General features: G+C 50.3%; 2 protein-coding genes across 3 annotated transcripts in view; both read left to right on the top strand.

The window, feature by feature from the left end:
• Positions 1 to 4,876, top strand: part of Cers3 (ceramide synthase 3) — a 47,978-nt gene extending 43,102 nt beyond the window's left edge. The window contains exon 11 of the mRNA XM_042698559.1: positions 4,726 to 4,876. Coding sequence (XP_042554493.1) covers positions 4,726 to 4,875 — 150 coding nt within the window. The 3' untranslated portion in view covers position 4,876. The remainder of the gene's footprint in view (positions 1 to 4,725) is intronic.
• Positions 4,877 to 11,690: 6,814 nt separating this feature from the next.
• Positions 11,691 to 13,675, top strand: part of Adamts17 (ADAM metallopeptidase with thrombospondin type 1 motif 17) — a 146,124-nt gene continuing 144,139 nt past the window's right edge. For both annotated transcript variants that reach the window (XM_042698560.1, XM_042698561.1), the window contains exons 1-2: positions 11,691 to 11,772; positions 12,031 to 12,392. In XM_042698560.1, the coding sequence (XP_042554494.1) occupies positions 11,691 to 11,772; positions 12,031 to 12,392 (444 nt within the window). The remainder of the gene's footprint in view (positions 11,773 to 12,030; positions 12,393 to 13,675) is intronic.

Below are 13,675 nucleotides of genomic sequence, written 5' to 3' on the forward strand. Positions count from 1 at the left end.
TCTGGCCCCACAAAAAAGATTGTCCCCTCAGTAGCTGATGGAAAACAGTAATTATAGGCCTGGAAGGGACCCAAGGAGTAACACTTGAAAGCTTGTTTGGCTCCATTGTGATTTGCACATTGCTAATCTCTCGTGGGTCACACCAGGTCTGATTAGAAACCCAGCGGCCTGGTGAGCTGTGGACAAGAGTCTTTGCTTTCTTCAGCAAAGCCGCTTGCAGTTGAACTTGACTGCGGTAATGGAGGCCTGCAGCCACAATCCTCACTGTCTGGATGACTGCGGCTGGCCTGCACACCCCCTCTCTTTTCGGCAGCAGTGGCAAAGCTGGCTGTGAAATCAGCGTACCCCTCCAAAGCCATAAAGCCTTGGTCTAAGGAATGGTGTTTGAAGACAGAGTTGGATTGCAAAGGAGAGGAGAGGCATGGGGCAGAAGCTGAGATTCTTACAGAAACAAGTAAATCAGTTTCCAACTGCTGAGAAAACACTTAACATTTAACACAGCTTTAGTTGTTAGTAAGGTGACTAATTCTTGGATGCTTAAAAAAAAATAATGACCATGGCCCCCCTAGCAAAAAAAAGGCTATTTTGAATCCTTAGACACAGAGATTGGGTAAACAGTTTTGAATGTACAAATGAATAAGTAATTTGTGTAGGTGGGAAGTTACAAAAGGATTGATGAATCGTTTTTTGGTCTCTATGGATTTGTACAGCAGACTTAAAAGAAGAAATGATTATATTTCATAAAGCTAGCATATATTTTTAAATAACAGTCACATCTTATTTTCCCTCGCATATACATGATGAATGAGAAACTTCCTCCATTTGCTTGCAGTCCTGAATATCTTAAAGTAACATCACTCTAACTTCAGGACACTGGCATGTACAGACCCTGCTCCGTTGGCAGCTTGCTGCTCGCTTGAAAGCAAGACTTGGCTGCCACTTAGGATTCCTATCAAATGGGTGGCTTTATGATGAATGAGCAACCCACACATCCCGTCAGGAGACACGACAGGCTGACAGAGTCACCTGTGCAAACATGACAAGCACGCTTGGACGAAACGAGAGGGAGCACAATACACTTTTGTTTCATAGTACTTAAAAGAGACCTCAGCATCCCTAAGCTTTTATTTTCCTCTTCTTAAATGTCACCCTGGGTCCTGGCCAACTCCAGAGTGTCTCTGTGACATCTTACACTGCTAAATAGCCAAAACCTGCAGGAGTAGCCCAGCACACAGCCACCGAGGCCTGGATGGAGACCCAGGCTCCTCAGCAACCTGCCCCAGCCAACTGCACCTGGCAGGCAATGTCTCTCCAGCTCCCGGAGGGACGTGTGACTGTCCCACACTGGTTCAGTCAAAGAAAGAGGCATGCCCGTGAGCACGAGCAGAGAGAAGCCCAGGCCAGATTTCCACAGTGACTTCCAGGCAGAGCCAAGGCAACTGGCGCCTCTTCACTGGAGTATTCCCCTTTTACTCTCAGTCTTCAAGTGAAGGGAAAAACTTAATTTAAAATAATTTGGTGGAGTCAAGAATACTGCCCATGGGCTGGGAAGGTGGCTCAGTGGTAGAGCGCTTGCCTTGCATGCATGAGGCCCTGGGTTCGATTCCTCAGCACCACATAAGCAAAAAAAAAGCCGGAAGTGGCGCTGTGGTTCAAGTGGTAGAGCGCTAGCCTTGAGCTGAAGAGCTGAGGGACAGCGCCCAGGCCCAGAGTTCAGGCCCCATGACTGGACCGCCCCCTCCCCCCAAAAAAGAATACTGCCAGACAAGCTGAGTAATAAGAGATTAGAAGAAGCAATTAAGACTCAGCACGTGTTTAACTTACTTTAAACTGTTTAGTTGTTTTCTAATCCCAAATCTCCTCCTCCCCCTTTTCCTCCTCTTCCTCCTCTTCTCCTTCTCTGTAGCATCCTTCTCCTCTTCTTCTTCCTTTTCCTCCTCCCCTCTCCCTCTTCTCCTCTTCCTTCTTCTTTGTACTGAGGATTGAACTCAAAGCTTCACTTTACCACTTGAGCCACCCATCTGTCCTGCTTTAGTTATTTTTCAGATAGCAGCTAACAGTTTTGCCTCTGTACAGCTGGAGCCGATGCTCAGAGACAGGATCTCACTAACTTTTTTGCCATAGCTGGCCTCACATCTACCCCCTGCTCTCCACCTCCCAGATATCTAGGATTAAAGGGCTTGAGCCATGTGTCTGGGCCCTCCCAAATCACTTCTGAGCAAAGCCAAGAGGTAGCTAACAGTACAGACTGTGCACAGTCCAACCCCAGTGCTCCTCCTGGCTAAGTGATCACTGCCTAGTTGTCTTAATACCCTCACCTGTAACCAGGGGCCAGCATTAGTAGGATACCGGCCTTCAGTGTCAGACACAAGATGCAGGCCTCCTCCTCCTCATCACTCCTTAGGCAGGTTCCTCCTCGCTTGGCGGTTGGCTCCCAGTCAAGCCTCTTTGTCTGGCATAAGCCGGAGATGGTGCAGCAGCTGGCGTGAGGTGTGAGAATGTTTGGCCTGCAGCCAGGCCTCAGTGCAGCTTTCCAGTTGACCGGATGACTCACGCTCCATCCTCAGACGTGAGGGTGCCCAGGAAGAAGCCGGCCTAACACCCAGGAGGCCTCCGAGCCTTGTTCCAGTGCAGATGGAAAACTGCGCTTCACTGAACGGTCCACGGAGATTGACCACCAAAAAGAAGCATTACCAACATGGGCTCCGCGTATATTTTTCTATATTCCTCAATCTTATGCACATGAGTCTGACTACTCCACCACAGTGGAGTTTAGAAACAGAATGACAGAACACTGCTGAAATGATTGGCTTAAAAGATTCCAAATTTGAACCAGGTACCAGTCGCTCATGCCTGTAAGCTATTCAGGATGCCGAGATGAGATTTGAGGATCACAGTTCAAAGCCAGCCCAGGCAGAAAAGTCTTTGCGATTCTTATTTCCAGTTAACCAACAAAAAGCTAGAAGTGGAGCTGAGGCTCAGGTGGTAGAGCACCAACCTTGAATGAAAAAAAAAATGAAGGACAACTCCAGGCCCTGGGTTTGAGCCCTAGTACTAGAACACGTGTGCATGCCTGTACACGTGCATACACACATGTACACACACAGATTCCCAATTTGAATATTATTCTCTACTATGAACTCTACAAGGAAATCGAATCCTTACAGAATTTTAGAGCTGGAAGGCCATTGCATGGTCCACGCGACCCTTTGCCCTTGCTCAAGGTCATGGTGTTGTGCTGGGTATGCCTCACTGTCCATGCTGACTTGAAGTCTCGTGGTCACTGTGAGAAGCCATTCTCATGCTGCCTGGGTTACAGAGGCAGAGAGCAGACTTGGGACAGGTGGAGAATGTGCCCAAGCCACCCAGGGTCACGTGACAGTGAGACCTGCATGCAGGGATCCTGTGCTGCAGTGGTGCTCTGCCTCAGTACCACCCTCAACACATAACTGACCCTGGCCCACGGCGCCGCTCTCTGTGTCGTCAGTCCTGATGCCTCTTGGCTCTCCAGGGTCATCCTCAGACCTTTGACTTCGCTTAGTTATCTTCATTGTCATTGCTTTGCCAATCATTGGCAAATCAATTCTAGCTCTTCATAAAGAGCAGTCAGGAAAATGTAGAAAGGCTTACACCATTGGGGGAGTCTCTCGGTTAACCCAATCATACCTGAAGTTCCTTTTTTTAAAAAAAAATTATGTATGTGGGGGGAGATGTGCCACTACCCGGGTTTGAACTCAAGGCGTTCCTTAGCTTTTTCTTGAAGGCTTGGCTCTCTTTGGCCACAGCTTCTCCTCTGGCTTTTTGCTGGTTAATTGACGAGAAGAGTGTCATGGACTTTTCTGCCCAGGTTGGCTTGGAACCATGACCCTCAAATCTCAGCCTCCTGTGAACTAGGATTACAAGTATGCATCACCGGTGCCCATCTTCATTTTTTTTTTTTACTTCTATTAAGTATTTTAGTGGCTGGAAGGTATTCACCATTGTGAAATGTTTTGTTCTGGGTTATTTTTGGTGGTTGTTTGTGTATAGAATATGGACTGTATTTGATATCTTTTCTTAACCTTTTGTGATTTCAGTCGATTAGAACAACTTTATTTTTTTCTAGCATATCTAAGCCAGTATTTTTTCAGATGGTTGGTTGTGACTAGTTATGTTGTAGTTTTATTTTTATTTAGTTTAAAATATTTTTCTTTCTTTTTGGGGGGGGGTCTGGTCATGGGGCCTGAACTCTGGGCCTGGGCGCTGTCCCTCAGCTCTTCAGCTCAAGGCTAGCGTTCTACCACTTGAACCACAGCGCCACTTCCAGCTTTTTTCTTTTTGCTTATGTGGTGCTGAGGAATCAAACCCAGGGCCTCATGCATGCAAGGCAAGCACTCTACCACTGAGCCACCTTCCCAGCCCCTAAAATATTTTTCTAATGTTCTTTGAGACTATCTTTTTTACCCACTGATTTTTTTAGAAGAGTGGTATTAAATTTTCCCCAGTTCTGAGATTTTTCTATTACCTTTTTGACACTGTTGCTCTTCCAGCTCCATTCTATTGTGGTCTGACAATATGGTATGTATAATTTGGGTTCTTTTAGTCTGCCGAGGAGTGTTTTAGACCCACGCTGTGCTCTGAGGTGTGGATGTTTGGCTGTGGGATCTTCTGTAATGGGAGTCACACCTCTAACCTCAAGACTTTCTGGAAGGTTTCCACTCACAGCCAATTCTTCCCTCCATCTAGAACATCCAGGATGTGAGGAGTGATGATGAAGAGGAAGAGGAAGATGAGGAGGAAGAGGAAAAGGACACCAAGAGCAAAGAAATAAAGTGTGTGAAGAATGGACTTGGGGCCGGCAGGCACCTCATTCCCAATGGTCAGCACAGCCGTTAGCTTGAAGCGCACGCAGTCCCCACACCCGGGCTGCACGGACTGCGGGGGGCCGGAAGGTCCCCTCCATCGCCGGGGCTGACAGGGCCCACCGGGACCCCGGTGTGCCCTTCTTTCTTTTGGGGGTGATCTCCTCTGTTGCCCAGACTGGCCTGGAACTCACAGACTTCCTGCCTCAGCCTCCAAATAGCTGGGATTACAGGTGTTCGCCGCCAGCTCCTGCCCTTCGGTCTTTCTAGCCCTCCTTTCCTCCTGAGATGTTGTTAACCAGTGTGAAATGTTAAATGTATGCATGTGCATGGGTTTTTCTTGCAGTTAGAACTCAGACTTGTCAGAGATTCCTCCGGAGCCCCGTTTCAGTTCCAACCCAGTGCATCTGAGCACTTGAACTTGAGACTTCTGGCTTGCTGAAGGTCCCTTTGTTGGTCATTTCAGCTTCCCACCTTGCCTGTGCTCAGGGTGGTTTGGCCCATGTGAAGGAAGCCCACTTTTCCGGGGTGTGTCTGGCCACAGACGACAGGGGGACAGAGCCAGGAGTCGGGGCAGGGGCTTCAGCTCTTGGTGCGGGTGGCAGCTCCTCAGGCCTCCACGGGACAAATGTCAGCTGCCCCCCCCCCCCCGCCTGCCGCGTGCTCCCTAATCCAGCTGTGTTTCCTCCAGCAGAAGGAAGGGCGCAGTCTTAAAACATTCCTTTTGACGGGTCTGAGCTTCTGGGCCAGACCCCAGAGGCTGCTTGGATCTGGTCATATTCACTTTTAGCCCCCTATGGGCTGGAACTCAGCCCTGGGCCGCTGTAGTCACTGAAAGAGGGGTCAGCAAGCCTAGCCTTGCTGCCTTCAGCTGGCAGCGCTGCGTCACCCGTGGGCTGGCACCATCCTGTGGGGACAGAATCTCCACTCTCAGCCCAAGCAGGTGTCATGGTGGGGCACAGCCCCCCCCCCCCCCGCCCAGCAAGGGCAAGGCTGGATGGATGGCTGCACTCTGGGTGGCTGGCCGGCCCTCCAGGAGGAAAAGAACGTGGGGGAGACTCGAACTCATGCTCATTGCCCTCCTTCCTGTGGCCTAGTCACTCTGGGGGACGCATGTCCTGAGCATGTTGTCCCGGATGGCCGCCACTCAGCCCCAGCCTCTCCCCGTCTGGTCCACTTTTGCTGTCTTCCTCGTGCATTGCAGCCATACTGTGAGCACCCCCAGGATGGGGGGGGGACTGTGCATAACCAGTTCCCACCAGAGCAGGCTAGCTGCTCCTGAAGCAGAGACAGCCCTGCACACACTGAAAAGCTCTGAGGGGTTGGGGTTTTAATACAAATATGTTTCCAACACCTCCAGGCTGAAACCCTTCAGGATTTTTTTTTTCTCCAGCAAAATCCCTTGTTGAAGAATCGTAGGAAGAATAATACACACAGTCTCAAGTTTTCTCTGTGTACTGTTTGCTCTTGTGAGTACAACACACACACACACATACACACACACACACACAATTTATATAGTGTCCAAAATGTCTGCTCACTTTAGAGCAGAGCTGTTGACTTATTATTAATATTATATTATTACAAGTGTGGGAGAAGGCTAAACAAAGATATTTGTTATGTTACAAGTTCACCGTGTTTTTCCTTGATTTCTTTCTGTTCTTAGCTCCACACTGAATCTCTTCTCGCTGAAGGTAAAAAACTATTTATTTCTGATTTCTTGTGGCTCCTTTGGTTGTGGAAGGTAACACTGACACACTGGTTGCACGCATCTGTCACACAGCTGGGGGCGCTGAACTGTGTCAGGAAGGGTAGCGTGCATTTCTGTGACACCCTGCAGCACGCCGGGATCCATTTTACAGATAACTCTCTTCTGTAGCACACAAGGACTCTGGACTATGAGGTCATTTTGTAAAATTCTAGACCACAGTGCCACCAATACTGTTGTTATCAGAATGTCTTAAAATAAAACAAGAATAAACTTCCCCAGGCATGGTGTCTGAATAGATTGAGCACAGGCTTTGCTTGGCTTCAGAAATGATTGTGGATCTCTGTGAGGTAATACCTACCTCTTTCTTTCTTCCTTCCTTTCTTTCTTCCTTCCTTCCTTCCTTCCTTTTCTTTCTCTCTCTCTTCCTCCTTCCCTCCCTCCTTCCTTCCTAACTCCCCCTCCTTATCTCCCCCCGCTCCCTCCCTCCCTCTCTCCCTCTTTCTTTCTTTCTTTCTTTCTTCCTTCCTTCCTTCCTTCCTTCCCTCCCTTCTCTTTCTCTTTCTTTCTTTTTTCTTTCTTGCTTCCTTCCTTCCTTCCCTCCCTTCTCTTTCTTTCTTCCTTCCTTCCTTCCCTCCCTCCCTTCTCTTTCTCTCTTTCTCTCTCCCTTCCTTCCTTCCTTCCTTCCTTCCTTCCTTTCTTTCTCTTTCTTTCTTTCTTTCTTTCTTTCTTTCTTTCTTTCTTTCTTTCTTTCTTTCTTTCTTTCTTTCTTTCTTTCTTTCTTTCTTTCTTTCTTTCCCAGTACTTGTGCTCTTGCTTGGCTATTTACCACAACAGAAAGTAGAGTTCCATCCTAGATTCTTAAGAATCTTAATTGTATTTCGCTTACAGGAGATTTACTGTTAATAGCATGAAGAAGAAATGCTGCGAGTTGAAGGATAAAGATTACCATGTGGTTGGGCATGTGGTTCACCCCTGTAATCCTTACTACTCAGGAGGCTGAGATCTGAGCATCACTGTTTGAAACCAGCAAGGGGGAGGGGAGAGGGGAGAATCCATGAGACTCTTATCTTCAGTTAACCACCCAAAAAGCTGGAAGTGGAAGTGTGGCTCACGTGATAGAATGATATCCTTGAGGAAAAAAAGCTAAGCAAGGACTTGAAGCTCTAAGTTCAAGTCTAGTACACAAAAAACCAAACCACCACAGGAGTTACGGGACAAATTCATAATCACACTTGGCAGGTTTATACACACCTCTAAGTATCTGATAGAATGAACAGGCAAAAAAATAACCAGTAAGAATAGATTTGAGTAATGAAATTAACAAAATCAACATAATTAATGTGCACAGATTGCACAGAATACATAGTGTTCAATGGTACATCAAGCACTTACCAAACTACAGCATGGAAGTGATCACGCAAAAAGTCCTAAAGCATCTTAAAAGTTTAAAATAATACAGACTTTATACAATCATCAATCACAGTGAAATTCAACAAAACTGTAACAAAAGTAGGAAATTTTTCATAGGTTGAAAAAAATGAAACAATGTACTTCTAAATAATCTACAGGCCAAAGTAGATGTTTTGTTTGTAGACAATGGAGGACTTGCTCTACAATATATTTGGCAAGGTATGCCCCTTAGAATAGTTCAAAAAGTCTTGAACAAAAGGTGAATGAGAGGGATGACTTTCCCAGTATTCAGGATTAATGTAGAGATGGTTGTCCGGTAATGTGGCATTGCAGAGGAAGGGATATTTAGGTCGTCCCAAGAATGGAGCAGAGATTCCTTGGCTGGGAGTATGGCTTACTGGTAGAGCACTTCCCTGGACCCTAGTCTATGCAAGGGCCCTGGATTTGATCCTCAGCAGGGAGAAAGGGTGGGAAGAGAGAACAAAACCACATCCATACACATATGAGCAAGTGAAGTTTTTTAATTGCTCAAATTTCTTTTGCAAACATGTAAAAGCAATTCAGCATCGGCAGGAGAGGCTTTACAACAAACAAACCTCATCCCAAACATCACAGCTGTACAAAACTCAGTCCAAAATGTTAAGATTAAGACTATAAACTTCTAAAGGAGAATTAAAAAACAACAACAACAAAATCTCTGGGGAAAACTGGTTGGTTGGATATTAAAAATTTAGCTCTGCAAAGGGCTTTCTAGAAGCTAGAAAGACGATATTATAGAGGCAACTGTTCAAACCACACATTTGATGAAAGACTTCGATGCAGAATGTTTAAATTACTTTCAAAACTACCCCTCCATCACGATGATTTTGTGGAGCATTATTTATTTTTTGTGACTGACAAAATAGTTTCATTGTAAGCATTCCCAGGCTCAGCCGACCTGAGCTCACCTCACCTGAGCTGGGGTGTTGTTCTCATGAGTACGGTAAAGGCCCTTGGCTCTTTCCTGTCACAGCCAGGGCCCAGCCAGAACGCAGGACCTACAGAGCCTGTGCAAAGAGGCCCATGTATTCCCACCTGAAGTTTAAATGGGGCCCCATCCCCCTACTAGGCTTAGCATGGAATCACCCCATTGTAGAGCTGGCTGTTGAACTTGGCAGTTTTCCTGGAAGCTGGTCCTCACCCATGGTGGCCATGTCTGGCTCAGATCCTCAGCCCCTGGCCTCCCTGAGTCCCCCCACGAACATTGGTTCTGCCAATGCTCAGTGTCAGAACCAAATGACCCAGCCTCTCTCTCACTGTGCAACAGCTTCTGGTCCTAGGCAGAAACCGTTCATCAATTGACACATCCATCTGTGCTGATGTCTGAGCAGCTTCCGTTCATTAGGCTGCGTTATCCAAACCAACCTTGTCTTGCTTGCTAATAAAAGCTTCCACCAGGTGGCGCTCAAGTTCCTTTTAAGAAATGGGATCCGTAAGGGGGGAATAAAAAAAAAAATCTAGAATTTTTTGAGCGTGCAGGATAGGAGATGGTGGGACAGAGATAAATAAGCATCGCAGCCAGAGCTGGGAAGATACTTGTCCTTGGCAGCTGGTTTTGGATTTGAAACAAAGGGCTCCAGGTACTTGGGCACCACTCCTGCCACTGCAAGTGGTAGAAAGATCCCCTCAGTCACTAGAAACTCAGCAGTGGTCCGTCGTTGTCGTCGGGGCCCTTCCTGGTGCATAGGACCTGCGCTGACTACAGGCTGTCTCAGCCCTGGGTGCCTTGGGTGGTGCTTCTCCAAGCTCTGCCCCATTGCCAAGGGGCACTGGAGGCCTCTCAACTGGCATCCATGCAAGCCTGACCCAACTATTCTTCTTTCTTTTGAGTCTGGGCCCCTGGGACATTCCAGGTCCCACAACATCCTTGTGTTTCTCAAGCTGTCCTGCAGCAGAGATGGCCAGGGACTGAGTGAGAGGCACACAGCCCAGAGAGAGATAGTAAGAGGATCATGTCCCTCAGCATCCTCAGCGAAAATGAAGAAGGATGATTCCTGGCGATCAAAAGAGGATGACATTGCACCTTGGAAAGAAGGGTCCTTGAGAGGGTGGGGGAGACACTGCAGGAAGCTGGCTGGAGAAACCAGGATGTCCTGGAAGCTACAGCAGAGTTGCTTTCCAGGCTTAGGGGAGAGGCATGATGAACAAAGGCTTTGGAGATGAGTAAGGGTCAGGACAGCCTGTCCTGTGGAGAGAGATGGAAGTGGGGAACTCTAGGTGCCCCCAGGGGGTGATTGATACCTGGAGACAGGGCATAGTCTCAGCTGTGACTCCTTGTCCCATGGCTCCACTCTGGCTGTAGACCTGGGACAGTGACAGAGGGAGCCCCAAACAGCCCCATTTCTCCAAATCATGTCCCTGCTGCTCCCTTATGAGTCGGGACCACATGTAGTCACTAGGTCCTCAGCCTCCTGAGGTAGTTATAAGATTCCCTCCTTTCTGTTTGCCTGTGATTTCAATGAGTTTCTGATACTAGCAATCAAGATTATTATTATTATTTTGGCGCTAGCACGGAGACTTAAACTCAGGGTCTTGCACTCTTGCTTGGTTTTCTTGCTCACAGATGGCACTTCACCACTTGAGCCATGTCTCCAGCTAGACATTTTGCTGGTTGATGAAAGTTAAACCAGATCTCAGCCTCATGAGTAGCTAGGCCTGAGCCACCACGCCCCGCTTAATTATGTCGTGTTATGTTAGTTGCTAGCTATTCTTCAAGACTTTCAAAGAATAACCTGCAGGCCTCATTGTACAGAATTACCTGCACTCCTTCATTATTTGTACTCTTATAGGGAAATTCTGTTGCTTGGGTTCAATTTGTTTTTCTACTCAGTTCTCCCCTCTCCTGACTCATAAAATCGACCTCCTTCTCCTCCTTGCCTCTCTCCCAGGATTCTTGCTGTTAGCACTGAGCAGTGCTTGGCAGGAAATCAAGACTACAAATTCTAGCCTTCAACCCAACAGGAACTCTCCAGGTAATTTAAGCAAGCTCCTTATGTTTCTCAGTCTGGAAGAGATCATGCCCATTTTCTCGACGACTCACAGGAAGTGTGAGAGGTTGGGTTAAAAACGCTGAAGATAATAAGAATCTGGTAGGAACTCACGTGCGCAGGAATCTGAGCTGTCAGGGCTTTCCAGCTGCAAGAAAATCAAAACTGGTTTTACTGTAGATGCAGACAGAATATGCGTATTTGCATGGAACCAGCTGGCTGGTTCGACTTCTGGCTTGTCTTCTTGGGTAGCTAGAAATGAGCCTTAGAGGTCACTTCCCCAAACAGGGACAAACTGAAGACCTGGCCTGCAGGGGTCCCCCAGGCCCCTCCAGGGTCTCTCAGCCCCAGCTGGCTGGCGCCCGCCACCTAGTGGAACGACTCGGCTACTGCCCAGAAACCACGTGTAAGAAAGTGCTTACAACCTAACTACGTACTTTGGGCTCAACCAGTTTTCTAACCAATAGGGGAGCAGGAGGCGGGGCGGAAGGTTGCAACAGCCCAATCACCTACCGCTTTCCGAGTGGAAGGCGGGGCTTGGGATTTACCACGTTGGGTTTGTCCGCAGCGCTAATTACTTTTTTCCGAAGGCTTCGCAGGGCTGCAGTTCGGGCTGGCGCCGCCGCCGCCGCCGCCGCTGCTGCTTCTCCGCCGCCGCCGCCGCCGCCGCCGAGGTCCGCGGGGCTGCGGGTCCCCGGTACCATGTGTGACGGCGTCCTGCCGCCGCCCCTCGTCCTGCCCTTGCTGCTGCTGCTGCTGGTGTGGGGTCTGGACCCGGGCACAGGTAGCGCCCCCCCTCCGCTCCCACCGCCTCAGCCCTCGGCGGGACCGACGCGGCCGGGCGGACGCTGACAGCCGCCCGCGCGGAGGGGACGCCGGGCCTGGCGCGCGGGAAGGGGGTCCGCGCGGCCCCCTGAGGGGGTGCAGGTCCCCCGGGGGAGGCGACCGGGGCGACCTTCCCCTGGGGTCCCCACGGAGGAGCCGGGGCGCGGGGAGGGCGGGCGGCGCCGCCGCGCTGACGCGAGTCCTGTCTCCCCCGCAGCGGTGGGCGACGCGGCGGCCGACGTGGAGGTGGCCATCCCGCGGCCCGTGCGCCCCGACGACCTGCACCTGCCGCCCGCGCCCGGAGCTCCGGGGCCCCGGCGACGGCGGCGCCCGCGCGCGCCCCTCGGCTCCCCGCGCGCCCGGCCCGCCGAACGCGCCCTCCTGCTGCACCTGCCCGCCTTCGGGCGCGACCTGTACCTGCAGCTGCGCCGCGACCTGCGCTTCCTGTCCCGGGGCTTCAAGGTGGAGGACACCGGCGCCGCCCGGCGCCCCGCCGAGCTCTGCTTCTACTCGGGACACGTGATCGGGCACCCCGACTCCCTGGTCTCGCTCAGCGCCTGCGGTGCCGCCGGCGGCCTGGTACTGCCCGCGCCCCCTCCTCCGGGTCTGCCTGTCTGGTCCGTGGCGATGCCTGGGGTGGTCCCTCCCCCGCGCCCCTCCCACCCAGCAGGGCTGGGCTGGGGTGCCGCGGCGGGGAAACCCAACCGACCGCCTCCCCACCGCACCCTGGTCTTCCTGATGGTGTTTATCTGATCAAAAAGGGGGTGGGGGCGGCAGACCCCGGCGGTCTTCCCGGCCCTCCCCCCCCACCCCCACCCCCCCGCTCCTGAGGTGTGGAGGGCCGGGCTGGGGTGCAGTGCGTAGGGGAGGAAGCTGCAGGCGGCCCAGGAGAGCACACCGGGAACCATCAGGTCCCCCACACTGGAAGGGGCGCCCTGCCCGGGTAGGGGTGGAGAGCGCAGCCCATCTGCACAGGTGTGTATGTGCTGGTGTCCTGGGGTCACCTTGGTGGGTTTTTCGCAGCAACTCTGAGGTGAAGGCACAAGGCACAAGTCACACCTCTCCTTTCTTTTCAGTCTGTGTGTGCAGGTCCTATAGGCTTGAACTCAGGGCCTGGGCACTGTCCCGTCCCTTAGCTTTTTTTCTACTCAAGCCTGGCACACTACCTTTAAGAGCCACAGTTCTGCTTCTGGCTTTTGGTGGTTAATTGGAGATAAGAGTGTCATAGGCTTTTCTTTTTTTCTTTTGGTCCTGATGGCTTTTGAACAGTGATCTAAGATCTAAGGATCTTAGCCTCCAAAGTGGCTAGAATTACAGGTGTGAACCACAAGCACCCTGCACTTTCAATCTTTTTATATCGGGAAAAGCGGTTTGATGGGACCCCAACAGGGCCATGATTAAGCCTATTCTTTTTATTTTGTTGGTTGTGGGGCTTGAACTCTGGGCCTGGGCACTGTCCTTGCGCTCTTTTGCTTAAGGCTAGTGCTCTACCCCTTTGAGCCAGAGTTCCAGTTTTGGTTTTTGAGTGGCTAATTGGAGATAAAAATCTCACTGCCACTTTTCTACCTGGACTAGCTTTGAACTACAATCCTCAGATCTCAGCCTCCTGAGTAGCTAGGATTACAGGCATGAGCCACCAGTGCCGCCTATTCTTGTTGAAAGCTAAGACACCGGAGAGGGAAGGTTGTCAGCATCCTTTCTGTAGACTGTTAGCATACATTTGTCTGGCACTGCTCCCAGTTACTGACATGGGTGCTAAAGCCCCATCCCCCACTCTCTCCTCCCTGAGACTCTGCCCTGCTCTATTAGAAGCACCTGTGAGAAGCAATCGGCCGGATAAGAAGAGCTCTTTTTTGTTGTTA

Source organism: Dipodomys spectabilis, unplaced genomic scaffold (assembly GCF_019054845.1).
Source record: "Dipodomys spectabilis isolate Male_0828 unplaced genomic scaffold, ASM1905484v1 ptg000233l, whole genome shotgun sequence".
Classification (NCBI taxonomy): Eukaryota; Metazoa; Chordata; class Mammalia; order Rodentia; family Heteromyidae; genus Dipodomys; species Dipodomys spectabilis.